A 27,372-nucleotide genomic window follows, 5' to 3' on the forward strand; every position below is an offset into this window, starting at 1 on the left:
CAGCACTAGATAGCTCATGCTTGTATGTACATATGTAGGTACCTGCAACTACGCCTCCTACTCAATCCTTCATATTCCGCACATTTCCCCTATATATTGCAATAAGGCTATGCTTTTTGTTTCCCCTTATCTTTCGAAACTAGCAACAGCGTCGCTTCCGTTGTCCGATACCGAGAATGGTGCATCCGTATATCCATCAAAACCTGATTTATATCTGAAAGCCTTGAGGTGATTTCAGGATTAGCCCCCAGAAATTCCATTGTTTCCCAAGAAAACGGCGGATCTATAAATGTAGCTAATATCCAGGGCTCGAAAAACTGGAGGAAGGTCTCATAGCTGTCAAAGTCAAACTGTTTAGGCCCATGGGGCTCCGTAGAGCCAGATATAGGGTGCTTCCTAGCTACCAAAAGGGTATATCGATTGCCAATTGGTTCGTTTCTAGGCGCTGATGGCGTAGAAATTGCTGTTACCGTCGGTACACTAGACATACTCTGCGTAAGGCTCGGAGTATACGCTGAGGAATTCGGCGACACAAATGATGCAGACGTGTTGATCCCTGGGTTTGGCGTTGGAGGGAATGCGGCTCTTGGAGGGGCGGTACTAGGTGCTGTGCCATAGTGTGATGAAAGGGTAGGGGGAATATTCAATTCAGTTTTTAACACTGGGTAGAGATCCGCGGGTGCAAGGTTCATGTCAATGCCATAGTTGCCTAAAAGATATTGCGGTACACCATCAAACGCTTCTGCTAACTCAGGACCTGGTGGCCATGATATATGTGGATCTGCCCTAGGCTTCACCCATTCGCTGAATTCTCGAGGGAATTCAAACTGGCCTGCTAGATTCGGCTGATATGGTAGCTCTGGATTGTTTTGGACGGATGTATCACCGACAGCTATTGAATTTTGGGGTTCTCCGGAGAGTGGTTGGGGAAAGTATGGGTTTTCTGCTTGTACGATGCCTTCGAGCCCTTCACCGGCCGGCGGTTGGTTTACCGTCGAGGGAGCATGGGGCGCTATAGTAGTCCCACTGAAAGCCTGTCCCGCCGTTGGGCTCGTAGTATTGCCATGGGTCATGCTATTTATACCAGTCTGCCGGGGTGTTTCACAACCAACTGTTAGGTTTTCCGCCACCGGTAACGGTAAACCAATAACAGGCCGGAGAATTTCAAAGCCGATACTAAGATCTAAACGATGTACAGAATATTCCCGGTCAGCAAATTCATATCCTTTCTTTGAACTTAAGTTCGAGGCGTAATTTTTTCGAACGTGGACTTACAGGGACTAGGGATGGGATTGCGGTCGTCCCAATCTGTGATACACACGCGGAAGACTTGATCCCATCTTCTACAAGCGCGAATTTCTGGAGGAAGCTTCTTCTCAAAGTGGTTGCGTTTTAGGTGCTCCCTATAAATATATTTGCGTGTTAATATTTGTACCGATATCCGGCATTCAATGCCCACATTGTGGCAACATCGTATTTGTCGGTACTCACTTGACACCTGCTAGGTCTTGTCGTCCAATCAGCGCACATGCTAAATGGCTTGAAGGCTTCCCCTTTGCAAACGGGCAGGCAAGACGAGAGCCAAGTGAGTTTAGGTCGACGTTTTTGCTTCTTTTCTTGTTCGGTCCTTGATCACCTTCATCCTCTCTACCCCCCTCTTCTTGGTCGTCCCTCTTTCGCTTGTGCGGATTTACACGGGATTCTTGCGTTTGTCGACTCTCAATCCCAGCGGTCTCTGCAGAGCTCTCTGTATAGCCGTCACATTTTCTTCCGCTGTCTCCTTGATCTTCTAAATCATCACATTGCTCAGATTGGGAATCCGGGTAGTTCTCAGCTGAAGAAGGCGGTCTAGAAAACGGCGTCGTAGAGGCTGATTGCGATTTCAGATGATATTCGCGAAGCAGAAAGTACTGAATCAAGATGTATAGAGCTGCTACCTTCACAGCCTTTTCTTCTTGATAGCCAGAATCATCTTCCTCTGTGGAAGGGGGTAGCTTTATTTCATATATGGGATCAGATACTTCTGGTGGCTCGGAAAGGCTGGTTTCTGGATCAGGTGGCGGTCTTGGGGGCGGGGTATCTATGTCCCCGATCCGTGAGTCTTCGTATGTGCAAGAAAGCACTTCACTCGGTTGCAAACTTTGATATCCCTCGTCGATAATAAAAGGGTATGGGTAGGGGCGATGACTAGTATATAATGCTCGAGTGTTAAAAAAAAACACCTTGAAACTCTCAAGCTTATAAAAAGATTTAGCGGAAACTAAAGCACTTACCGTGACGGCCCAGCCCCAAACAGTTCCTGAGGGTGAAGAGGATTTGTTTCCTTGACTACGGGGACAGTATCAACTAGATCCATGTAAGGAGATAATTCTCCTTCAGTGTTTGTAGTAGATGGCGGATATTCACGTCCGTATAACAGGTTTGGGGGCAGTTCTGCCGTTCCTCCAGCTGTCTCATCATCATATTGGAGTTTCAGCTTGTGGAGTAGATGGCGCGTGTTCGCGAATCTTGGGTTAGGTGCTAGCGAAGCTAGGTTCCATTTCGCTGGTGAATCATAAACGGAATAAGCAGTCGCGGTGTAATCGTACGAAACATTTAATGAGCTATATGAACCCTCCGAGTTGGTATTTACCAAGTGGTTTAATGACGAGCCGTTCGAACTCGATGTTTTCTGGGTGGTTACACTCGAAGGTCCCAAGTGCGAGTCCTCTTCTCTAACTTTCTCGTTCTTTTTTTGTATATCTTCAGATTTGGTATATTCGCATTGTTCATAAGTTTGGCATGCGAGATGATTTGACTCGAGAGGATCCGACATAATATTCCTCTTTGTGGGTCTGGGTGAGGGAAGCCGCTTGATCAGCTCTTGGGATAATTCAAACCTATCGTCGTTATGAGAACCCGGCGGCGTGAAAACACAATCGTTGCCTGGTTTCCCCAAACGAATTGGTGTCTAAGAATCATGCAATGTCAGCTCAACTCCTATCACCAAATACCGTACGTTTAACCCTTAGACGTGAGAAAAATTTCAAATTCTACAATTAATTGGAAGATCCCTACCTTTTCCCTACCTCGCTTACCTACACGCCGGTATAATACCTTAGCTCGTCGCTGCTGAGCGCGAGATCTCATTTTGCTGTCCGGGACCCGGTGCAGCTCCCCTGAAGTAGGTGGTGTCAAAAGTCCTGTGGAGTCGAGATAGATTCCACGGTGATCCTCGAGAAATAACTTAGACGGCTGTGACGTTAGTCCTGTCCCAGGGCTAGAACTTTCCTGGCTCGGAGTGTTTAATGACTATCAAAAGCCACATATTGTTAGCCATGCACCCTTGATATCCCGCAGACTGTCCAGTCCTTCTTAGTTAATTAAACTTGCGCATGATAATACATCTGTACGTACAACGTCTTCCACACCTTGGTCAAAAGTTTCGCAACAATTTAAAATCGCTTCTGTTCCAGAATTAGACAAAGACATGAGTTGCCAAGTAGGTATACTGTGAGGATATTCGAAACTGCCGGTTGTGGTATTAATATTTTGAAGAAGATGCTGATCAGGTTGTCTCTGACCAGGATGAAAGCTATCAAGACTGTCCGGGGAGTAAGATGGTGTGTCGTATTCGAAATGAAACTGTCCGTTAAACCTGAAAGTTGATGTTTGGAATGCCTCATTGGACGTTGTAGCTGGAGACCAGTCCTGCTCAGTAGAAAACTTTATCGGCCATGGGGTCTTGTTCAAGTCATGAGATTCGTTTCCATTTCCAATACTCTCCAGTACACCCGCGGAGTTGTAGCCAGACGATAAATTTAAATATTTGCCTTCTTCGGACGTTTGCATTCTTGTCGTCGTCTTACAGCAAACCAACTGCGGAGGCGGTTTTTCCAATCGTATATATATATATATATATATACGTATGACGACTTCGATTAATTAACAAAAGCTGGTGGTTCTAACCCGTTAACCCTGGTTTCTTTGTATTGGTTGGAAGGACACTTCGAAGAAACTCGAAAAAATTGGCTGCAAGTTAAGAAATATCAAGATCAAATAACACCGTTCCAATGCGGCTCCCATGCTGATATTTAAACCCAAATCCTCCAGTGGGCACCCAAGGTACCAGTGCAGACATGATTATACCGAGCCTCACACAGCCTTATGCTTGCGCATCCCCAGTTCCTAGCAATTCCTAGCAAGACGACCGAATTCGGTACCACACCACAGTCTTGGCGCTAGCTTCTCGACGAGTATGATTGGTTCAAAACCTGGCTTGGATTGCTTAATAAAGACCGAAATTTTCTTGTTGTATCGAAATGAAATACTATCCAATAAGAATAATTGAGTAACTTCCTTATGTAGCTTAATTTATCAGTTGTCCTATTTAATGGCGGGAAGCTATGCATATCGATGTCGCTCGCTAGCGGATTAGCTTAGATCCTTCCGACGATGTGCCTTAAGTTCACCTACACCAAGTCGTTTTTCAAGGCAGATTTCCAACGCCAACACCTTTTTCGTTTGTTGGAATATTGACAAGCTTACTCTAGTATGCAGCTTAGGTGAGGAATTCGAGTTCGATATCAATATCGATAGATTAAAAGTTATGATAAAAGCACATTAAGTTATGACTTTAAGGCTCTCTGCTTCATATATTATTATAATCAACCCAGATGTTAAGCTTGCCATACAGTTATGAAGCGTCGTTTGTTTATAAATTCGAACTGTAATCTGGCCTGGGCGATCGATCTCGCTATAGCGCCAGCTGTGTAGGTGTTTGCAACTAATACGCCGTCCGGGAAAGAGTCTACACATTAGACGGTAATAGTCCATGCCATGCATGCATAGTTCTGTTCTTTTTTCCCCAAATACATTGGATCTATAGATCTGGGTACTTAGGCTTACAATTTGTTATATCTTTGCTTTTTTATAATTATATCTCGAGAGCTAATGTTGACATGTCGTTCCCAGAGTCACAAATGATTGGCAACATGTTAGCAGGGTCTTCAAGCGGCATGATACTTGCAAGTGATCTCGATCGTTCCCAAACGTCACAAAGGGAGGCATCTTGGAAGCCTAGATTCTCATGGTAGGCTAGAAGAATGTGGGCTCACGTAGGTTTGAACTTTCTCTCCTACAGTTGTACAAATATTATATCAATCCCGTCTCCTGCGTCCTATAATGGATTTATATCATAGAACACCGTGAATACAGGTCGCCAGTACAGTGCGATCTACTTTATATTAATTATAATATTAGCTGTTAGTATGCGTATACGAAAAAGGAACGTTTTATCTCATCGAACAAAAAATGCATTCATTAACCAGGACCTAGACCGGCAGTGGTACTGTCTATCTATATAACTAACCACCAGACAATCGCAGGCAATTCTGTTGTCGTTATATACATCGATGGAAAAAAAAAACGAGGCCGAAAGCCAAAACCACAAAGCCAAAATCTTGTGTACGCCAGTTCCGGGTATCATATTCAAAACCAACAAGGGGAACAGGTTCAAATATCTCATCAATGATGTTTTTTTCCTTTACCCAAAAAAAAACCATGAAAAAAAAGGGGAGGAAGAACGGAGCGCAGCTCTAATGCTTCTTGTTCTTTTGGGCTTGCGCCCACTTCTTAAATGTCGGATGCTTCATGAACTGGGCAGCATCCCACTCAGCCTCCGCGTTGAGGTCCTGATCCCTCAACTGCTCCAAGGGGCCCGGGGGAATGACCGTCCCCGTAGCCCCTGCCTTGCCAGCCATCGATCTCATAATGTATCGAATGGCACTGGCGGCTCGCTTTTCCGAAAGCTTAGGAGCCTTGTGAGGGCGGCAGGACCGTCCCGGCGTCTGGGACTCGACGGTCTCGGCATCACACTTCCTCTTACGAGGAAGGGGAGCCTCAACCGGAATCTCATCCGCACAGGCGACTACCCGCGAAGGTGAGATGGGTGCAGTGCTGCCCATTTCCGCAGCAGATCTCTTTCGGCCAGCCGTCGCCGAAGCAAACGGCATGGCCTTGGCTCTAGCCGAAGCTATGAGCCCAGGGTCAACATCTCTCATGTCGACAGGGAGCCACAGTTGGGGCCCTCGAGAGCCTGTCTTTAAATCGACAGGGACTACTCTCGGGCCACCAACTGCGGCCGTTCTCGGGGCATTAGTGGCCCCAGTCCTGACTACAATCGGTCGGACTACCTCAGCTTCCACAATTTGTGGAGCTGCAACGACTTCGGCATCTGGGGCAGACTTCACCGCCATGAGCTCCTGCTGGGCCTCTGGAGACAACTTGTTCCAGGCCTCAATGCAGGCCGCAATCGTGGCTTCCAGCTCCCGTGCACTTGTTTTGTCGGCTTCCGCCAACAGTCTCTCCTTTTCGGCGCTATCTGCCTTCTCGTACGCCTTCGTCTTTTTGATGGCATCTTTGCGATGCCGTTTTCGTGATCGACCGGATTCCTTGGCCCGAAAGAGGCCGGCAGCCAACCCTAGCTTCTTCCCAATGATCTTTCGTCTCTTGACAGACTCTGGGTGGCTGCTCGTCCCCTGGGGAATTATTGGGCTAAAGTTAAATGGTCCATATGGGCTGAACCTATGACTTGGATTCGGATTTTCCCAATCGTCAGCCGAAGCCATCTCCTCATTGGCTTGTATCAGTATAGCCGGAGCTGGAACTGGAGCCGGAGCCGGGGCTACTGGCAGGAACTGTAGCTGGGAGTTCGAGCCCTGGACAACTTGGGTTTGTGCGCTAGGTTCAGCTGCATCACCGAACCCGAAATCCGCAAACCCGAAGTCAAACTCTTGATCCTGTTCATTCTTTGTTTGATGATTTACTGTTAGCTAATGGCCTGGCAAGGAAGTATTAATGGGCGGTATTGGACAAGTGAGAAATTCAAAAGCCACAATTTGGCTCTAGCGCTAGCTAGTTGCAAGTTGGCAGACCGGGCTGTTGTTGCATTTCTGACAAACAACACACCTCAAACCACTACAAAGCAGCCAACCAACTCGACCAGAACAAGTCTCAACAACCGAGAAGGAAGAGGGTGGACTTCGTGGCTAGAATGAAAGAGAGGATGGGAAAGGAGGAAAATGAAGTACAATGGAGTATTATGCTTACCAAGAAAGACATTGTGAGGGATAGGACGTGTCAAGACACTCGAGGACGAACACAGGAAGGAAGTCAATGAATGCTGTGGTCGACGACGATGACGGCGTGAACGACCAAGCAAAGAAGCAGGCGATTGAGGATGACGTGATGTCAATGAGAATGGAAGAAAGATGATGAACCAACCAATCGGTGTGATGGCTCACAGGCTGTGATGCGACTTAGGCAAGAGTCGACTTCGGAGAAGAACAAAAGCGGGGAGAAGCAGAAGAGAGATGACTTGAAGAGTGAGAGAGCTCAGCTAAGATGCACACAAGTTGGTTCGACAGGATTATCTCAAGTGATAGACGATGTGAAGCAATCAATGCTTACGAGAGGACGAAGATACAAGACTGAACTACTTTGAAGATGGAAGTTCGATGTGAAGCTTCGGAGGAAGAAGAGGATAGAGCAAGAATACTAGGATGAGAAGAGGACGAAAGGAGGAGAGAGAAAGAGATGAGATGATGAGAGCGAGAGAGAAGTGAGAAAGACGGAAGTGAGAGACAGAGTATGACAGAAATGAGAGAGAGAAGAGGTGGATGGATGTGGGACAGAGACAGAGAAGGATAGAAGTGAGACAGATACGGAGAAGGATAGAAGTGAGAGAGAAGACAGTAGGTGGAAGAGGAAGAAACGAGAGGTGATACTTCAACTCGGAGAAGTTTGGACGAGAGATCACGAGATCAAAGAGGGGGCTGTACCTGCCGAGAGCGGGAAAATGGTGGGGAGTGAGAGGAGACCCGGGTCAAGAGGTGGGGGTGGACATGATTATATACCCGATGGGGGACTTTGAGGGAAACTATTTTGCAGGCTTGGTGAAGACCCAAAAACGTCGGTGAAGACCCTAAACCGTCGGTGAATAGCCCTAACTCTTCCATTGTTCAGGTTGTTCTGCGTTTCCAAACTATTCCATCCGAATTGGGTAATTCGACAATGAGGGATTCTCACCAGTCTACAATTCACATTACCCAATCCATACTACGAAGGACACCAATGATGAGGGCCCCTCAAACACTTGGCCATCAGGCTCACCAGTTCGCCAATCGGGACGAGCCTCAGGCCCTCCTCTCCTCAGTCGAAAATATTTACATGTTTCCCTCCATTAGCGAGGATACATCCTATGGGAACTATTACCATCACGATCGCTATCAGTACAGTAGCCATGAATCGGATCGGATCGGATCGTTTTCATATTATTTCAATCAACTGTTGCTTCAGATTATTAGGCATCAGTCAACCCGAAAAATGGCCAAAAGAGGCTACCACGGGAAGCTATCCCGCAGTCGATGAATATAATAGATTCAGAGTGCGGCTATGCATATATGACGATCGTCTATTGTATTGCGGGCCGCTCTGAGGACGGAATGACCTTCGAAAGTAGACAGGGTTTGCTTTGCCTCTGGATCCATTGCCTTGCCACTGAAGTCGACAGCGGCACAGATATCTCTGCCACAGACCAGCCGAGATCTGTGAACCATTATCCTCACCGATATAGTGTGGCACAGCCGATTCTGCAGACCGATTGCATATATGCATATCGAAACCGCAAACTCGAGGCACAATAGCATTGTATATCTATATTATGCTATACAAGTCGCCCTAAGACTTCGGATATTTAAGTCAAAATTTCTGACTTGGAATTTGAAAGGCTCCGAGCTCAGTCGTGCCACTATCAGACGGCCGTACCGAAGCCATGCAGAGGTACTGCTAAGCTTAGCTTGTCTGCAATGCAATATGTCAGCATTTCTATGCCACAGTCATACCTAACCAATGCATAAAACAAACCAGGCTTAGTGTATCAAGGTCCAATCCGGGTCCCCTCTATAACTACGGAGTACAACCATCACTTATGCACGTCAAGACCCCTGGGCCCCTGGCACCCGTTGAACATGCGGACGAAAGCGACCCAGGCGACCCATCGGCTCGCCGCAACACAGCAGTATCTCCACTATTAGCCCCTCATCATCTTGGCACCAATCACTTCTCGACGGGTCGTACGGCGCCTAAGCATTTTTTGAATACGATCCAGCGACGCGGGTTTCCTTCCATGCGAATTTTACATCAAAACCTGGGAAAGGCATGCGGTGCTGTCTAATTGGGCCCCCACTATTGGACTCGGCAGGGGTATGGGCGGCTGTATTCTGCCCACCGATTGGTTCAAGGTCTCAATGGGCACATGCCGTTTTATTGAAATGCGGGGATTTTTATGCCAGAGACGGATAGATCAGGTCAGAAGCCACAGGAAAACTGAGGAGGCAGCAGCGAATACAGTGCGATCGTTGGCGGCCCGACGGTGCTGCATCAGTCAGGACGGGCACTAAATAAGCCAGAGCGAATACCATTAAATTTCCATGGGCGCTTACTTCTCCTCCTCCTGTTCCTTTTCTCAAATGTTAAAACAGAGTCGATACTTAACCATCCGTCCACCCCTTGAAAAGTACTTTAGACTTGCATTTCATGTGATCCCATATCAACAAGCTCCCGCTCCCTTTCGGTAAATATACGTTCAGCAAGTCTGCAGTACATAAGCGGTGAGCGTCATCTACCGCTCGCTAAATCTCATGAACGAGGGGTGGTTGGGCAAGGAGTTTTAAACGAAACGAAACTCTTCGGCGGAACTAGCGACACAGCAGCTTTATTCCCTGGATAGGAAGGAGACCCGCGGAAAAACCATTAAATATGAAGCGGACGACGAGCATTCGGTTGCAGAGCAACCTCGCGCGCGCGAATAGCGGTAAAGACGGAAGGCAATTGTGAGTTCTTCGCCATTATGCACACTCTGGTGGATTTGCGGAAACGTGGTAGCTGTGGTTGTAACCACGTTTACAACCGAAACTCGTGCACACACGTCAATTTCGGATACATACATCCCTATTGCCACAAGACGCGAGGGGTATCGTCAAAGATATATAATTGCACTGACTAACGAGCGGTTTTCATACATTTTAACTGCAGGCTAGATGCTATTGCCGATGTCCACTATTTCATATCAGTACCAGAAGAGCGACCGTCACATTCGACCTTTGAAAGAGGCACCAAAGTGGGGTTATTTTTAAAAGAGGATACTGGAAGAATACGAATAAGATTCCACGACGCTGTAAACCCGAAGAACTGCGCTTTATCTGGAGGTTAGCAGTCCCCAGATATTTGTAATTTGCCGATCACCAGCTATACAGAGGGGTAGAACTAATACGGTCATTTTTGTAGATATCTCGGTGCTCCGCCTCGAGTTCGGTAATGATCAAGAATGTTTTGTCAGGGCGGAAATAGATTATGGAGAGGATCACGGTGTAAGCTTAGGCAGCGATTGGATGGTTGCTGCCCCGGATGAGTGCAACGAGGGTATGCATAATTGGAGACCGTTTTGTGTCGACCTTTACTTCTGGAAGCATTCAAGTAAGTTGAAAAATCGCTTTAGTCATTCCGAGGGATCATGAACTAAGGGTAGATTAGTGGCCGATTACTTTGCCCGAATTGTCGAAGAGTACCAGAAGCGACTACAAGCCCAGCAAGCCCAGCAAGCCCAGATACAACAAGTACAGGCAGAAGCAAAATTAAAAGCTATTTCGCCAATACGAGAACAGCCGCCATCAAGGACACCGAGTAATAGGAGTTCGCAGTTAGCCAGGACACCGGAACCTGAAATGCAATTGAAGACAAGGACTTCTAACATTGAGGATGAAGACGATGAGGAAATGTTCAAGAAGTAGGTCGACTCTTAAGGTTTAAATTCTAGAGTAAATGGAGAGCTAACCATGATGTGGGATGACAGAAATATCATGTCGGTGGATTGCTTGGACTCCCACACGAGCGAGATTTTTCCTGTATCAGGGGGAACCATGGAATGCAGGGTTATCAAAAACCAAGTTAAGAAGACAACAAAAATACGGGTATCAGCACCAATAGATGGAGGCTATATCAAACTTTGTTACACGCGTAGGTCTCATATTGACCCCGTCGGCTATCAGGGGTGCAAAATTCTAACCGTTTGCTAGTTACTGACCGTAGCTTCCCTTATCAACTTCCCGAGTCCACAGTTCAGGTTCGCTTCATGCTCGTAGAAAAGAGCGTAACTGCAAACCCTGGCGCAAACATCGAGCACATCATCGATGCGGCTCCTGTCGATAGTCCTACCTTTCAATTTGAGCAAGACGACCACGCGCAGATATTCTTGGAGTGCCTGAGAGGCGAGCAACTATTGCTAAATAGTATTGTTGATTGGGTAAGATGCACAAGAGAGCTAAAAGAGGGAGAAACGTCGACGGCGGGGCCTCATCCGGCAAATTTTACATGTGCAGACGATAGACGGGTGCAATTGTGGGAGAATGAGCTGGGTTTTATCAATATTGTTTTTCATAGGCAGTTCCACCTAGTATCCGCATTCGGTGAGCGTTCTCTAACTTACAAGACGAATAAAAACGTGATTCTAATCCCTTTTATAGTCGCCCCGAGCACGCAAGTCGAGGCAGAAGCAGAAGCTAGTACGTTGAAGGTATCAGGCATCAAGATTAGAAAACTTGAGCAGTCGCCTACTCTAGACGCAAAGGAGCCGTGGAGAACAGAAGGGTCACCAGCAGTTCTGAAGTTGCGATTCGTCAGCCCCGAGCGTATGATATCCTCATTTCCTGCCATATAAAACACTACAGCCAACTAATGTTTAACTAGACGTTGTATCGTTCCGAGACGCGGTGCTAAGACATCGAGATGCGACAGCAATGATGTACCCGGAAGTTGCAAAGACTCTAGCTAAATCAATAGCCCATGAGAACCCGGGAGCCAGTGTTCCACCTCCACCGCCCCCAGAATTTCGACATCAGCGGGCAATGTCTGCCTCTGGCGGCCTTCCTCCTCCACCGACTTCACCACCCCAGCAATATCCTGCTTCTCCACAGTCTCCACCAGCCCACCAAACAAGCTTCACAGGCTACGGCCTAACGCACAGCCAATCCGTCCGGATTAATCGCCCGCCTCCCCTCCCTATGTTTCCGGGCCAGCCCGGCTCTTATGTCCCAGGCTCAATCAACAGCCCGCGTTACAACGCCCAACCTAGTCCGATGACCGGCACTTTCTCTCCCGGTAACATTGGCACATTTCCGATCTCTGCCTTCCCCTCGCCACCTGGTGCGAACTCTGCAATGCCATATCAGTCTCCAGCCGCAGTAGCAAGCGGCGCATTACCTCAAATTCAACCTATGAGTAACGCCGGATATTTCCCAGCCACAATAACACCCATGACACCTGGTCTTCCATCAGCAAAATTCCCACCGCCATTGCAAACTTCAATGATCATAACTTCTTCGCAAGCTCAAGCAGCACAGCAAGCCCAGCAAGCCCAGCAACAGCCACCCGCGACACCCATTCGTGAACATATGCGTAAAAATTCTTTTGCGACAAGGAACGACACAATACAGGAGTCTGTACAAATCGAACCCGTTGAGCTCCCTGCGAGTTTCCCGGATGCACCGCCCTATGAATCTGAACCAAGAAAGGAAGAAAGAGACAGCCTTATGATAAGGAGGTTCCCGAAGGATGATGATATCGCCGAGGAAGAAGAGTCCGAAGTTAGAAGCGGGTATAATCCTCTCGGAGGGAACGTTTCTATTCCAATTGCACCTGTCACAACGAGGGCGACTGGAGGCGGAGAAAGAGAACAAAGCGGCGGGGGTAAGATGTCAAGAGTCTGGAAGAAGCTGAAATAAATATCTCCATCGAGCCGGCCATATAATTTCTTTTATTATACTTCACATCTCGATATTTTACGTCTTATGTCCCTTGTATACATTTTTATTTCTGTTTATTAATATTTCTAGGCTTTCGCCCCAGACTAAGGCTTTCGTTGTATGTTATAGCCTTTCCTTAGCCTTTCCCGATGCATCTTAGCGATACCTCTTCCTTGCCATTTATTCTTTTTCCGCCTATCGATAGAGAACATTCCATGCAATGCAATGTGCCCCCGATTGAATCCAATCGAATCAAAGATCCCAACTTACCTAATTCCAGCCTAAGAAAAGCGTTCTAGAACTGCCATCTCCGCTGCCGCGCCGGCCCTGCTAAGTTTGCGTTGTCGGGTCCAATTCCAATTGACAAGAATCGAACGATCATTTGCATTCCGAACGTCACACAACGGCACAGAGAATCTCGAAGAGAAGCTTAACGCAGTGACTAACTAAAAACCCACTCACATCCGCACATGAACAAATGATACCAACCTATTTATCCTTATGAAGTACACCCGCCCAATTCTTTTTCTTCGAGTCTCATCGGGCCGGGCGCCGCTGCAGCATTGTCGTACTCACACTTCACCACCACCACCACCAATCCCATCCTCGAGGTTTGAATTCGCAACAAACACTCGTTCTTTGAGACTGTTCTCTTCAGATACCTCGAACACTTCAGAAGCAATGGCAGAGGTTTCAGCTACCCCAATCCCTGCCGGTCAGACAGGGGAGAGAACTTATGCCGTAAGTACTAAACTGTTATCTTTTCCTTCCTGATTATATTACCAAATAGCCCAGGCTAGGACTCATCAGATCCGGTCTTGCATAGAGATCTCAGACTTCATGACTAATAGAATGGATGTCGGAGTACACAGGACGCGATAACGGCGCTCAACAGCTTCCAGTCGAACTTTGCAGCTCTGGAAGCTCTCCGTAAAAACCCGGGGTACTCGAATCAAAAGTCCTTGCCTGAAATGATCGAGTGGTTCCGGCGGGCGGGATATAAGGTTAGTCGCTATTGCATGTAGACCTTTGGAATGCATTTTTCGTGCATGGCAGGGGCAAAATTACAACATCTACAACACAATTGTGGCCAGATGATTATCACACGAGAAAATGCATAAATTCTTTTTATATAAAATATGAACATGGACTGATTAAGGAAATTAAATAGCCTTCGGATTTCAATAATCTCTCAATCCTCCATGTTGCTGGAACGAAGGGTAAAGGCTCAACGTGTGCCTTCATAACCTCTATACTCCGCCAATATGCCCTATCTCCATCCTACAAATTCCCTAGTAAAATTGGAACCTACACCTCTCCTCACTTAAAAGCTGTCCGTGAACGGATTCAAATAAACGGTCATCCAATCTCCGAAACTCTTTTCACAAAATACTTCTTCGAACTCTACGACCGACTCGAAGAATCTAGTCAAAGGGAGGGTTTAGGCGGTTTAAGCGATGGTACCAAGCCCATGTACTTCCGGTTTTTAACCATGCTGGCTTTTCATACCTACGTGAGGGAAGGGTGTGATACAGTCATTCTAGAGGTTGGGGTCGGCGGGGAGCACGACTCAACAAATATTATCGAAGCACCAACAGTTACGGGAATCACCAGATTGGGGATTGATCATGTCGCGTTACTAGGGAATACTTTGGGGGAAATTGCGTGGCATAAGGCTGGGGTGTTTAAAACTGGATCAAAGGGGTTAAGTGTACAGCAAGAAAAAGAGGCGATGAAAACGATACGTGAGAGGGTAGAAGAAAAGAAAATCGATTTTGAGGTTGTACCAGTTTTGAAAGGGGTAGAGAATATCAAATTGGGGTTGGCGGGGGAGTTCCAGAAAGGAAATGCAAGCTTGGCGGTTAAGATGGTTGAGGAGCATATGAGAAGATGTACTGGAAAGGATATTGGTATTGGAGACGGGAATGTATTACCGGAAGAAGTGAAGAAGGGGTTGGAAACAGCGGTATGGAAAGGGCGGTGCCAGATTATCACGAAAGAAAAGGAAGAGTGGTGCATTGATGGTGCACATACAAAGGATAGTATCATGGAGGCCGGCAAATGGTTTGCGGGCGTGGACCGAAGGTGGGCCCATCCGCACTCAAAAGGCTAACGAAGGATAGCTAATATTCTGAGGACACAGCGAATACAAGAATATCGTCCTGCTATTCAACCAGCAGACAAGAGATGCGGAGCAACTAGCTAAAGATCTCCATAAGATTCTTAAACATCAATTGGGTGGGGATATATTTACGCATGTTTACTTTACAACAAATCGAACATACAGCGACCATACAACCAAACTAGGTGGGTAGCTTATCCTTGTCCCGATTTACCCTGCTCAGCATTACTAATTAGTTTGACAGATCTTATCAGTATTAACATCAGTAGTGAGGCTGTTGATACACTGAAGGTCCAGAAGAAACTTGCACAAACCTGGCCGGAAACCGGGAGCAAGGCTGAGGTACATGTTATGGAGACTATTCAAGAAACTGTTGAGGCGATCAAGAAGCTAGAGGGAAAGAGCCAGGTGCTAGTTACAGGGAGTTTACATTTGGTCGGCGGATTCCTAGAGGTAGTGGAAGACGGAGAAGAAGCGGCCATACTACCGAGCTAGGTTTCCCAGCGGAATTACTGGAAAGGTGAGATCGATTAAGTGCTGGCGCTATCATACATTTCAACATGTTGGTTATTCCCGTTAAAACTTTAAGTTTCATACATAGACGCTTCGTATACGCGTAGCGAAAATTAATATTAAATTCTTCAACAAGCCTCTCGCTTCTTATCTTGTACACCACCTGCTTCACATGAATGAGAAATATTAATCCGTGCTAATTGATATATATATTCGTGATGCTTGGAAAACGATCTAAGAAGGATCCTAAGGAATCTAGACCATGAACTCCCAGACTCCATCCCAAAAGTACATAGGTATTTTCTACAATGCCGCTTGCAAAATATCATTAAATCATCAAGCCTTACCAGTCCGGCTGGTCCGGGGTTTTACACAGTAGAATCGATCATGGGCGTATCAAAAGAGCCTAGCGGAGTTGCCTCTTCTGCCTCTATATCAGGGTCCTCGATGAAACATCCAACCCCTGAGAAAGCTTCGAACACAGCTCTCTCATAATACTGTTGTAAAAGGTAACCACCGGCCAGCACGGTCTTGTTGTTACGTGTATCATCCAACCAGCTATTTCCAAATGTTAGTTTCCGAAATTCATATAGGAAAAAAAGCGAAGAGAATACATACGGGCTCTCATATCTATCTCGATACATAAAGTACCGATTCGTTTCGTCAAATCCATCAACAGGGTCATACTTCTCGGGTGGTGCCTCTTCTGCAACCCGGTTGAGATTCGACATGAACTGAAATGCCGGCGCATTCCTAGCGGCCTCTAGCTCTCGTGCCCGTCGTTCCTGATTCTCTCTTCTCATCGAACTCTTCTTTCTTGCCAGCTTGTTCACTTTTGCTACTTCTGCATCCGGGTTATCCGCCTCTAGGGCCTTGAGCAGGTTTGCTTTATGTTCTGCCTTTTCACGTTTCTCCGAAGCTTCAATCTCGTTTTCAAGTTCCCTTGCTTTTCTATGATGTTCCTTCTCGAATTCCCTTTGTGCTAATGCAAACTGCTGTTCTTGTGCGGCCTTGGCGGCATTCTGGAGGATCGATGACTTGTTCGATTGTTCGAAAGCTGTGATCTTAGCTTCAGTGGCATTGGTATCAACACTGTTGAGCAAGTTAAATGTGACGGTCTCCACTTCTTCCAAGTAATCATTAAATTCCTTAAGTGACGGAAAGTCCTCCTGGCGCTTATTGAAGCTATCCAGCAATCCCCCCGTTAGAAATAGGCCCGCCTAAGTCCTACAAGCTGTCAGGGAAGGGGATAACTAACGTCTTTGCAATTCTTTTCCTAACATCAACCTCTCTCTCGACTTGGATATCCTCAAAGGTCTGTTTCCTAAACTTTTGCTTCCTCAAAATCTTATCACATCCAACGACAGGACACTGCGAAGGTCCTTGAGAGAATATTCTGTCGACACAAGACTCGCACATCTTATGGTAACATTCCGGATTGACTAGAAATCGCATGTTGGGATTTAGGTACCGGGAGGATTTGCAGACCGGACAGATCTCGTCGGCGTCGCCGCCACGGTTTATGGCGTTTTCACGGGCACGGGCGATCGCCGCCGCGGTCGAGGTCGTTAACGACGGCATCGCGATGGTCGTCTTGCGTTATAGAGGCGTGGGGGGAAGGATAGAAGGGATGGTGGGCATGTCGCGAACCAATTGGCTGATGGTTGGTTGGTGGTGGTTAGAGGTAGCCAGGATGAAGACGCGGTTGGGTGCATGGCTGACAGAGCAAGACGGGCTTGGCTTGATTTTTAAGCCGCCCGCAACGACCTCAACGCCTGCACCTTCTCGCCCGCCAAAATTTTTCTTTCTTGGATCCTTCTTCCTTCTTTCCCTCCCCACAACCCCTCCATCTCTCTTTCTTTCTCTACCACCACCAACCAACCTCGCCATGGACGCGATCGAAGTCACCGAGAAGCAACGCCAGCAGCTCGAAGCTTCCGTCGCGAAGCTTCGAAAGGCACTCAAGCATTGGCAGATTCAGTCTGCCGAATACGAAGGGCTCAAAGAAGAGCTCTTATCGCTCCCAAAAACCGCTGGTAGGGATAAAATCCTTGCCATCGCAGACGATTTCGGTGGCGATGTTGTCACCAGAGCAGAGATCACCTCCTTCCTAGGGGATAAGGAGGGGATCAAACGTGGACCGGCGCAGGTTGCTGAGGCAGTCAGGCACCGAATAGACTGTAAGTTAGCCTCTACCTCATTTGCTTGAAGCTCACTATTTTCAATCACTTGTTTGATTCTATTCAAATATCTAAGGATTTTGAGAAACTGAAGCTTATGCGTTTAGACATTCAAGAGAACGTCGACAAAATCGAGAAGCAACTCGAAATTGGCGAGGCGACATTGGATAATGTCAGAATCATCAAGAACTCCGGGCAATTGACGAACGAGGAAGGATTGCCTGTCATGAATATCAGGGAGGACTTGGATGAGAGAGGTGTGGTTATCAGTAAGTCTTCGTTGCGATAACACTCTCAGCAACGAATAAGTAGCTAATCTATCAAATAGAATCGGGCGTTAATCCCGCCGCCAGAGGATCTGCCAAACCGTTCAACGTCACCGCGGCAATCGAAAGCTTCCAGCCGTTGGTCGATACATTGTCGAAGAAGCAGAAAGAGAAGGAGAAGTCGGAGGCTACGAAACCGCAAGAGAAGTCTAAGACAGCTAGTAGCACAGCTTCCAAATCTACACCCTCTAAACCACCCACCTCGGAAAAGAAACCCCCATCACAAGATGCAATCCAGCAAAAGCCGAAACCGACGGTCCAACCCAAGACCCCGAAGCGTATTCAATCGACAGAGAAGGAATACTCCGTACAAACTGGAATGGTTTTGACCGAAAAACGAGTTAAGGCAAAACTCGTCCCGGACGTCAAAGAGGATGTACCACAACCCGCCACCAGAGAGGAGGTATCCGTCAGGGAGATCATTTCAGCTATACCGGAACCTGCATCTTACATGAACACACCCGAGCAAGCCAACCCTGGGACCCCGCAAAAGGAAGGGATCGCAAGGATCAGGGTTCTAGACGATTCAGATGACGATCTAGATGAAGATTCCGAGGATCCGTTCAACAGCTTGCCAACCGTCGAAGAATCGGAAGAAGAGGCCCAAATGAGGGAAGAAATGATCAAATACAACATGCGAGAAATGAATAACATCGTTGCTGAGATTGAATTGGAAGAGGACGATGAAGAGGACGATGACGAAGATTATGACGACGAAGAGGACGAAGAGGATGACAATGAAGGAGAGGACGAGAACGAGGATCAATGGGGTCGATCAAAAGGCCGTCTGGTCTCGGATAAAGTCAGACGAGAGATGATGAAGCTCCAGAAAAAGATCGAAGCCAGAGACAAGGCAGCTCAAGTCGCAGCCGAAGTCGAAGAGGATTCGAAAGCTCTGGCTGCCAATACAGAACAAAACAAAGAAATCGCCTCCCCAGCAGAGGAGCCTAAAAAGAAGAAAAAATCATCAGAGAAAAAGGGTGTCCGCTTCGCAGAAGAGCTCGATATCGCCCCAGCTCCAACCCCGATTTCAAAGCCTCCTTCCAACGCTTCTGAACTTATCGGTAATGAATTTGATGATGAAGACATCGATCCGAGTATCCTTGACATGATTTTTGGTCCAGGCACCGCGGATCAGGAAGCTCGCTACTTCCAAAACACCACCGAGCAGCCCAAGAAGAAGCTCCCCTCCCTCTTTAGAGCCGCCAGACAAGTCCAGAAGGCAAAGGAACAATCTGCCATAGAAAAGGCCCCTCCAGCAATATCCGGGGTCGTTGAAAAAGTTCCACCACCACCAGGTTCTTATGAAATTATCGAACGGGAACCATCCACCACTACTCCAACAGCTCCAAAGCCATCGGGTAAAATGCCTACTCGCAAAATAACCCCTTCCAAAGCCACAGCCAAACAAAGCCAAAAGGAACCAACCCCAGAAACCTCCACCATTCTCGACCCCCTCGGCGCCGAACTCTCAGATGAAGATCGCCCAATCATGGCTGCATCCGTCATCGAACGTGCACCAACTTGGGAAGCCCCATCAACCCTCGAAAGAGCCCCCCCAACCGTCCCCGATGAACTCGACCCAGAATTCCATCAACGCGAAGTCACCAATGCATACTATTCCATGCGTAACAAGCTAATACAACGTCAAGGTGGCTATGTCGAAACCGAGGAGGAAAAGATGGAAGTTCCCATCGACGAGAATTTGGAGAAGAAGAAGGTTAGTAGGTTCAAGGCTGGAAGGGTTAAGAACCAAATGCCATAAAACAAACAAAAAAACATTACTATCAATATTTCGTTAAACTTTGGGATGGGGATCATTTGCATATTACGGCGGCGTTTTCGTGTACTATTATCACCTGATTTACGTGACCACGAAGAACATAGATAATGATTCAATACGATGAAAATTTTAATTATGGGGGTGTGTGTTCTAGTAGTAGAATGGGTCTCGTGAAAACAGTTGCTCTACGCACGTGAAGTCTAAGGAGCTAGTATCACCAATCAAATGGTTTTCTTTCTCAACCGCTTCGTTGGTGATTCCATTGGCATTTCTTTTTCGTCTTTGTGAAAAGGTTAGGACTAAAACCCCTTCCCTTCTTCACCACATGATGAATTTGAATATAACGCAGCTCCAAGATTAATATTGTTATTTGGCGCTCTCTGATGTATACCTTTGACTCGAGGATGATCTCGATCGCAAAAACATAATTCCATAAGGTTTACAATTCGTTTCACGCCAAACATCCTATGCTAAATTTTTAGAGATCATGTTGATAGTATGCATGTAAGTACAAACGGAACCTACCTCACTCGGAAACTCGGCATACACACTGTGAAGTATGCATGTATGCAGCGCTAGCATCGAGGAAAAAAAAAAAAAGTTCAACTCGAGCCGAATTTAGACCCTTTCTTCGATTCACCCAGATTGATATTGAGTAGGTACTTACTTAAGTATATACTTCAAAGAGATATTGACCCTAAAAAACCTTAAGTATCTAATACCTTTCCTTGAAAACGTTTATTAATAAAAACTGTCGACATGCATCCACGTCCAGCTGAATCAGTGTATAGTGTGGTATATAGCAAAAGTTAAAAGCCCAGCTAGTACTATATAGTATCATCAAGATATATTATATCACCTTGTCGCCAGCTTTTGTTTTTATCCATTCAGCCGTCTAAGATCTCTATTACATCCCACAGGTTCCCGCGAATCGAGAAGCCTTGAAAACAAAAAAAGTAAATAAAAAAAACAGGGAAAAATTATTAAAGAAAAGGATTGATCCCAGGAGGAAGAAGAAGGTCCCACCCCCTCACTTGTGATTGTACAGTCCTAGACGGCCATAGAAAAATCGGACAAGGGAGTAAGCGGGGGGAAGGAGCCCAAGCGTGACCAAAAAGTAAAACGCCCCATCGTAAACCAATGAAGAAGCACGGAAAACGCTTTTTCCGTAAATGCGTCAAAGACCCTCGCCGCCCATTTTCCTTTTCCGTTTAAAAAATGTACAGATTTTAGGAAAAGATCATGCATGATGAATGATGAATAAGCTTACATTCATTCATTTAGTCTTTTTTTTTTTATTCGGAGCTTTTCATGCCTTCCCTTGCGGAGGACTGAACAGCCGTTTCGCTTCACACGTTCGCTACTTTTTCGCCTTGGCGGAATAAACCGCATGTCAGGCGTAGACACTGACTGCATGCAGGGAGACTTCGGTGACAGTTTTGTCCGTGCAGAAAGAAAAGAAAACAAAAGGGATAAGAGAAGAAGGTGGAGGATATGCGGTTCGCTCGTAAGGATTAGGGTCAAATTCTGAAAACTTTGAATGAAAAATGAAAAAAAAAAAACAGAGAACGAAATTCCTTTAACACACAATAAAATGCCGTCCCATAAGCCCACGCGTGTATTTTTATGGCCATTCTTCAGAACGTTAACCGGAGAAGCGTTATATATAACAAACAATAATGGAAATTTTGAAAGATTCCTCCAAAAAGGTTGCGCCGGGGTATTATGGTGCCCTCCAAGAAAAAAAAAAGTGCCGTGAATAAACAAAAGAAGAATCAGAACGGATGATGTGATGGGCGCGGCCGATACAATTAGTGCCCAAATTGCGTATATGTTAGTAGGATGCTTTTGATGGTAGCGTCTGGTGCAAACGATGAAAAAGGCTGCGAAAGGCTGAATATCTGCGAGGACTAGTACGAATATGACGTGGGTGAAACAGAAGCAAGGAGCATACTTTCAAACCATCAGGTACTCCCAGTTCTTCTCTTTCATAATCTGCCGCCATGGTACCATCTGCCGAGGATCTGGAATCCATTCTCTTGACCATATCTCGGTCAAAATTTTATCAACGTTCCCTAGGTTTCCGTACTTCGCCATATGTGCAGTTTTCTTCAGCCTCGCGGAAATGATCTGCTGGTCTTGGGGTCGCCTGGCAAGCGATCCCACGATTAAGAGTGGAGATATTATCGAACGTTCGTAGCCCATGTATAGGCTCGGGATATAGTCTATGACGGCGAGCATTTCTTGTAGTAGGGACTGGCATTCAGGATCCAGCGGATTGAACCCGTATACTACAATACGGAGGTAGACTCTAGCCATGATCCTGAATGCCTCGGTTACTGCTTTCCTAAAAGTACCACGGTCCTCAATCAACTCTTTGGTACCATCTGTAACGAAGACGTCCCCTCCGTCAGTCTCAGTTGGCGAGGTAGGACTGGTATGATGATGATGATTATTATATGGAGTTTCTAAGACTGTGTAACCCGAGTTTCGCCGAACAATTCCGTCGACAACTTCGTTAACTTCTTGGGAGGGGTCCTCGTCGCCGTATGAGATATCGTCGTCATCGTCCTCGCCATCAAAATTAGAGTCCACATCTATCCCGTCGGCAAATTCGCTCCCGGAATAGCCCATTTCATCAGCGTGTGGTGACGTGTGGACTGAATTATAGTTGCAATAGCTGTACTCCGACCTCGGACTTCTGTTTTTGAGATCAGTGATAGCGAGTTGCTTGAGATCTCGATCGAAAAATTCTCCCCTGCGGATAAGTTCTGCCTGGATAAGAGGATAATTTTGTAATGACAAGCTTTCAAACTTCCATTGCTCCAGACATGTGATTTCCGATATCAGGTAAAGAACAGCATCTTCGCATCCAGTCATTTCAACAAGTCCATTGACTTTGTTTCGTTGTTCCGGTTGCAAGAATAAAATATCGCGATAAAAGTTCGAAAAGACGGGTTTATTGCCAGTGGTTATAGAAGAAAGAATGTCGAGCCAAAGAATACGAGAGTAGATGAACCATTGTCCGGGATCGGTAGGGCGTTGGTCGCACCAGTTTAAGAGGACCACACAATCAGTGGCAGCTTTGACGTGGACTTGCCAGTCGGTTCGCCGCGAGAAGACTTCGAATGAAATGAGTGCACAGACAGTCGCGGCAATTTTAATCCGTTCTCCTTCGTTCTTGCTATGTGCAACTTGGTGCTTTAGCGATTTCAAACTTTTTTGCCGATGCCGGAAAACTTCCGTAACCAAGGCTTTCCTCTGATGTTCCGAGATATTTGTTGCTGTGAGGTGTAATGCCGTGCTACTAAGGCATCCGTGGAGAAAAGACTTGTTGTCATTAAACATCGGAACAATCAATGCAGAGTTGTACCTAATAACTTGTTCGTCGGAGAGTGCCCGATACGTTACACCAAAGATTGTTTTCAAGTATAAGTTTGCTAAATTGATATCCAATGGATTATCGGTTTGTATTTGAAGTTCCGAGAAATTGTGGAGAGCGACAGTCGCTCTACGGGCGCCATAATGTGCGATTTCTGTATGGCTAGACGATTCGGCTGAATCTGGCACTTCCATAATATCCTCTCCGTATACGTCGACTTCTTCCTCGGGATCCTCCTTGATCGTGCCTTCCACAGAGGGTGCCCGTGTCGATTCCCGGGACGGTAGAGTGCATGTTGTTGGTGGTGATAATGTATGGCTCTGGGGTCTCGAACTCGGCAGGTTAACGGCCCAATGCATACTCCTCATGTTAAAGGGTGAAAAATCCATGGACCCGGATTCCTCCGGCGACGATGTCGAAAATCTGGTCGGAAAATCATTTTCGCAAATTGTTATAGGCAGAGATATCCCTGATATTTGTTCCGGCTGTTGTTGAAAGCTAGTATCGTTGTTTGAAATGGTGGTTGGCGGAGGCGTAGGTGGATTGATATTTGGAAGGGGGGCATGAGGTCTCTGAGATGGCAACTGGGCCTTGGTTGGATCTTGGTTCTTCTTCCGCCGCCTGCTGCGCCTTACCATTTGCTTCTTGATCTCTGCCTTTTTTTCAGCGGCTTTCTCCGGATCTTTCATCCAGACCGGCTGGCCATCGTACCCATCGCATATCAATCGCAGGTGAGAGCACTGCTCACATGCGGGCCGGGCCTCATCACACTTCTTCTTGCGGAAGCGACAAGTCCAGCAACCTGTGAACAATTAAGTTTATGAATTAGAAAAGAAAAAGAAGGATAACTTTATAGAGTAAAGGGAAACTAAGTCTGTAAACAAAGTAAACGAAAGAAAAGAAAATGGAAAAAAGTATAAAGGTTAAACCAACGTACCAGTGCGAGTTCGCACATGTCGAGTAGGAACCGACATGATTAGGGATTTAATTCAAGACTCAAAGACAAAATTGCAAAAGGGCGTGTTGCGTTCGAAGGTTGGGCGTTGGCGGATGGCCAGGTCCATGCAACCGGTAGTTCAAAGGCGATCCAACAGTTGAGAACTTGAATTCAAGGCCCAGGAGGACGGGAAGATGGATGGGACGTCGGGATAAGACTGGTTGTGGGTTCAGTTATATAAAAGCAAGTATACTTCCTCATGCAGAGTAATATCACATTTGCTCGTTTTTGGACATTCGAATATTCGGGACTTGATTTTTGGCAGAAGAAGGGCCGGGGAAACGGGGAGGAGACGAAGTGCAGCACGAACACCCAGGTTTCCGGAATCGAATTAAAAGAGAAGAAAAGAAAAGAAGCAAGAAGAAGAAGAAGAAGAAGGATAAGAAGTACAATGTAGAAGGAATAATCGTATGTATGAAGGAAGTAGGAAGTCAGTAGTAACCGCAGCTGCACGAGCAAATATGGTGCAGTGCAGCCAGTGCAAGCAGACGGACAGGGCAGGCAAGTCCCGTTTATTTCTAGTTCCAGATCGATTTCCTTTGCTGACGTAGTGTGTGCTTGCTTGCTTGCTTGCTTTGTGCTCGCTCGCCCGCAGTAAAACTTAATTAATATGAGTATGGCTTGGGGGCATAAATTTGATTTTGATTCGATTCGATTCGATTCGATTTGATTTGATTCGATCTTGGGACTCGTTAATGATTTTGATCAGATCTGTTTACAAAACTTCATTCAAATTCAAATTCACAACTGTTTGTTGGTTATCGCGAGCAACGTTGCAGGTGACTAAGAAAAAGTAAGGTCAGATCGACTCTAAAGTAAGGCAAGGCAAGGCAAGCAAAGCACGGGCAAAAATAAAGCGGGCAAAGGGACATACGGAGTGTTACTGAGAACAGAGATTTACAGAGAACCTATCCCCACAGGAGCTAGTCTGAGGCTAGCTAGGCCTGGGATGTCGGGATAGGTACGGTAAGTAGGTAAAGTAAGTAAGCAAGTAGGTCAAGTTGCTAGTACTTAATTACAAGACAGGACCCTGTCACAGCGAATTCGCGGGAATCGAAGTGGAATGGAAGTCAAGGAAGTAAAGTAACAAGGACAAGGGACAAGAACGAGAATTCGAATGGAAAAGAAAAAAGAAAGGAAGGAAGAAAAGAAAGGAAGAAAAGAAAAGAAAAGAAGGTGTGTCGAGTGTATGTAGTGTGAGGCAGTGACGGTTGCAATTGTATGTCGATGTGGGTCCCGCTGACTATACTAGCTAACTGCGACGACGACGACGACGACTACGATGGCAACGATGATAAATTTAATTTTATAAAGACGAGACCTTTCCGAGATCGATCAAGCCATTTTATACACTTTCCAAATTTACTATATCGAGAATTGAAACTGTGACTTCATCGTGATCATAAGCTTCTCCGGTCCACACTCCATACTATACTAGCTGGCCATTGCACGGCTGGATGGCCACAGGTCTCAGTTCGAGGCCCGATGCTAAACTTCCAATATGAATATATAACTCACACTACTTTATTTCCTGAGGTTCCCGTGAAATGTCACCCATGGTCACTCTCTGCATTCGAAGCCATGGGAGCACAAACTTAGGAAAATAATAGCAATCAAAATCCGGAACCATTCTCGCGGACCTCCAATGTAGGCCTAGCCTGCCGGCGCCGGAATTAAGTTCTGTTACGGAAAAGACCCACTTTCTTCTAAGCCCAGGTGCTAGTTTGGTTTCCGTCGAATATGTAGGTACTTGGGTAAGTAGAGTCAAAGAAAGAAAGAAAGGAAAGGAAAGGAAAAAAAAAGAGAATGCCTTCCCATTCTGCATCATTCTAGTTGCAGACGATGCTGCCTGTTCCCCGCCTGCTCCTTGGCTCAAGCATCCAGACCCGACATACCCTTACATGTGTGGCTTTTGACAACCGAGCTCTGACAATTGAACGGCCTGCGTTTAAGTCATCTTGCTAAGTACTTAATCATTTATGTACCTGTGTTCTGGCCTCGAAGGGATGTCACTGCTTTGTACGACCATCAAGTCCGCCATGATGAGCCTGTCCAAGATGATTCGCCAGATGACGAGTAGGGGTGGATACTTCTTGTCTAAGACTAACTAACCTTTTGCTTTTTTCCCGAATATCTTGGAACCCGTCCTGAGGCGTTGCTTGGTAACGGACGGAACTGGTTCTCCGATTTTTGTATCCGTCGATGCAATGATTCAGTCGCGGTATGGAAGCACGATACTTTTGCAATACAATTAATTGCACCGAGGAACAAAACTTCGCCAGTCTTGGCACTTGTGAGTTACAGTGTGGATGGATGCCGGGGATATTCTGCCCCCTCGAGCTCTCGCAAGAACTTGCTCTTCTTACTAGTTTCCCTATACTATCATGGAAACTCAAGCATCTGATTTGTCAGTTTGATTGTGCACGGCCAAAAGTTAACTAGTCGGCAGAGTCGAGAGAAAGTAAATTTTTTTTTTTTTACTTCCCGACATCTCTAACCGGGAATTACTCAGGCGAACTAGTAAATTGACTAAGCTGCAATGTGAACTGTCAAGAATCATGTCGACCGACGGCCTTAGGAGGCAGCCTAGGTCGGAGTTCAGCTTCGAATGGCCATTAATGGACTTTAAATTTAAAAACGATGGATTTTATTAAACAAAGAATTAGACTATTGACTACATGTGATGAATATGGTCTGATTTAGGAATTGCTTTCCGGCTGCCTTCAGAATCGTCCAATCCTGAAGCCCTCCTGAGAATTTGCTGTTATTCGCCATAGACATGCATAATCGATTAAAACCAAATCACGTTTTGTTTGTGACTTTCAATTCATGACTAGTGCGAGGGAAAAATGCAGGATCCGCTTTTAGGACCCGCAAAATGGCACGAGGGAGCAGGTCTACCCATGTACCGAACTCGAGGCCTACTGCATCCGCACAGCGAGGCATTCAAACGGCCGGACTCCCACGACGCCCGAAACTGCAGCTAACCGATTACGTTCGAAGCCCCGACCAGCCTGGAACTTGCCGTGGTGAGGGCAGAGCGTTGGGGTATCTTCGATTTCGATATAGACCGATAGCCAGGGTTAGTGAATCGATGAGAGACTCTCGAAACAAGATTGGGCTGAAACAAAACTGCGGCCAATTTGTCCCTGGTGTTCTTTCGATCGCGGCGTTGAGCTTGTGTCTCGAGCTCGAGATCTAGCTATAGTTGAAGCCTCCGATTTCGAAAT

General features: G+C 46.4%; 8 protein-coding genes across 8 annotated transcripts; 4 read left to right on the forward strand and 4 right to left on the reverse strand.

The window, feature by feature from the left end:
• Nucleotides 1–295: 295 nt before the first annotated feature.
• Nucleotides 296–3,831, reverse strand: AOL_s00004g183 (uncharacterized protein; the record flags this gene model as incomplete). Its single annotated transcript, XM_011118833.1, has 7 exons — nt 296–396; nt 491–1,183; nt 1,276–1,403; nt 1,492–2,187; nt 2,274–2,950; nt 3,097–3,291; nt 3,397–3,831. The coding sequence occupies 7 exons, from the start codon at nt 3,829–3,831 to the stop codon at nt 296–298; spliced, it is 2,925 nt and encodes a 974-aa protein (XP_011117135.1).
• Nucleotides 3,832–5,576: 1,745 nt separating this feature from the next.
• Nucleotides 5,577–7,101, reverse strand: AOL_s00004g184 (uncharacterized protein; the record flags this gene model as incomplete). The annotated part of the gene is made up of 2 exons (XM_011118834.1): nt 5,577–6,788; nt 7,090–7,101. The coding sequence occupies 2 exons, from the start codon at nt 7,099–7,101 to the stop codon at nt 5,577–5,579; spliced, it is 1,224 nt and encodes a 407-aa protein (XP_011117136.1).
• A 2,697-nt stretch (nt 7,102–9,798) lies between these two features.
• Nucleotides 9,799–12,818, forward strand: AOL_s00004g185 (uncharacterized protein; the record flags this gene model as incomplete). Its single annotated transcript, XM_011118835.1, has 8 exons — nt 9,799–9,872; nt 10,075–10,247; nt 10,327–10,515; nt 10,573–10,825; nt 10,892–11,055; nt 11,115–11,504; nt 11,562–11,726; nt 11,785–12,818. The coding sequence occupies 8 exons, from the start codon at nt 9,799–9,801 to the stop codon at nt 12,816–12,818; spliced, it is 2,442 nt and encodes an 813-aa protein (XP_011117137.1).
• A 702-nt stretch (nt 12,819–13,520) lies between these two features.
• On the forward strand, nt 13,521–15,456 carry AOL_s00004g186 (uncharacterized protein; the record flags this gene model as incomplete). The annotated part of the gene is made up of 5 exons (XM_011118836.1): nt 13,521–13,580; nt 13,712–13,843; nt 14,011–14,924; nt 14,983–15,146; nt 15,206–15,456. The coding sequence occupies 5 exons, from the start codon at nt 13,521–13,523 to the stop codon at nt 15,454–15,456; spliced, it is 1,521 nt and encodes a 506-aa protein (XP_011117138.1).
• A 386-nt stretch (nt 15,457–15,842) lies between these two features.
• On the reverse strand, nt 15,843–17,055 carry AOL_s00004g187 (uncharacterized protein; the record flags this gene model as incomplete). The annotated part of the gene is made up of 3 exons (XM_011118837.1): nt 15,843–16,032; nt 16,093–16,659; nt 16,733–17,055. The coding sequence occupies 3 exons, from the start codon at nt 17,053–17,055 to the stop codon at nt 15,843–15,845; spliced, it is 1,080 nt and encodes a 359-aa protein (XP_011117139.1).
• Nucleotides 17,056–17,362: 307 nt separating this feature from the next.
• On the forward strand, nt 17,363–19,745 carry AOL_s00004g188 (uncharacterized protein; the record flags this gene model as incomplete). Its single annotated transcript, XM_011118838.1, has 3 exons — nt 17,363–17,654; nt 17,762–17,923; nt 17,983–19,745. The coding sequence occupies 3 exons, from the start codon at nt 17,363–17,365 to the stop codon at nt 19,743–19,745; spliced, it is 2,217 nt and encodes a 738-aa protein (XP_011117140.1).
• Nucleotides 19,746–21,719: 1,974 nt separating this feature from the next.
• On the reverse strand, nt 21,720–24,119 carry AOL_s00004g189 (uncharacterized protein; the record flags this gene model as incomplete). The annotated part of the gene is made up of 2 exons (XM_011118839.1): nt 21,720–23,947; nt 24,083–24,119. 2 exons carry the CDS (start codon nt 24,117–24,119, stop codon nt 21,720–21,722), a joined length of 2,265 nt encoding a protein of 754 aa, XP_011117141.1.
• A 2,901-nt stretch (nt 24,120–27,020) lies between these two features.
• On the forward strand, nt 27,021–27,344 carry AOL_s00004g190 (uncharacterized protein; the record flags this gene model as incomplete). The annotated part of the gene is made up of 1 exon (XM_011118840.1): nt 27,021–27,344. One exon carries the CDS (start codon nt 27,021–27,023, stop codon nt 27,342–27,344), a length of 324 nt encoding a protein of 107 aa, XP_011117142.1.
• Nucleotides 27,345–27,372: the final 28 nt, after the last annotated feature.

This window comes from Orbilia oligospora (genome assembly GCF_000225545.1).
Source record: "Orbilia oligospora ATCC 24927 unplaced genomic scaffold scaffold00004, whole genome shotgun sequence".
NCBI lineage: Eukaryota > Fungi > Ascomycota > Orbiliomycetes > Orbiliales > Orbiliaceae > Orbilia > Orbilia oligospora.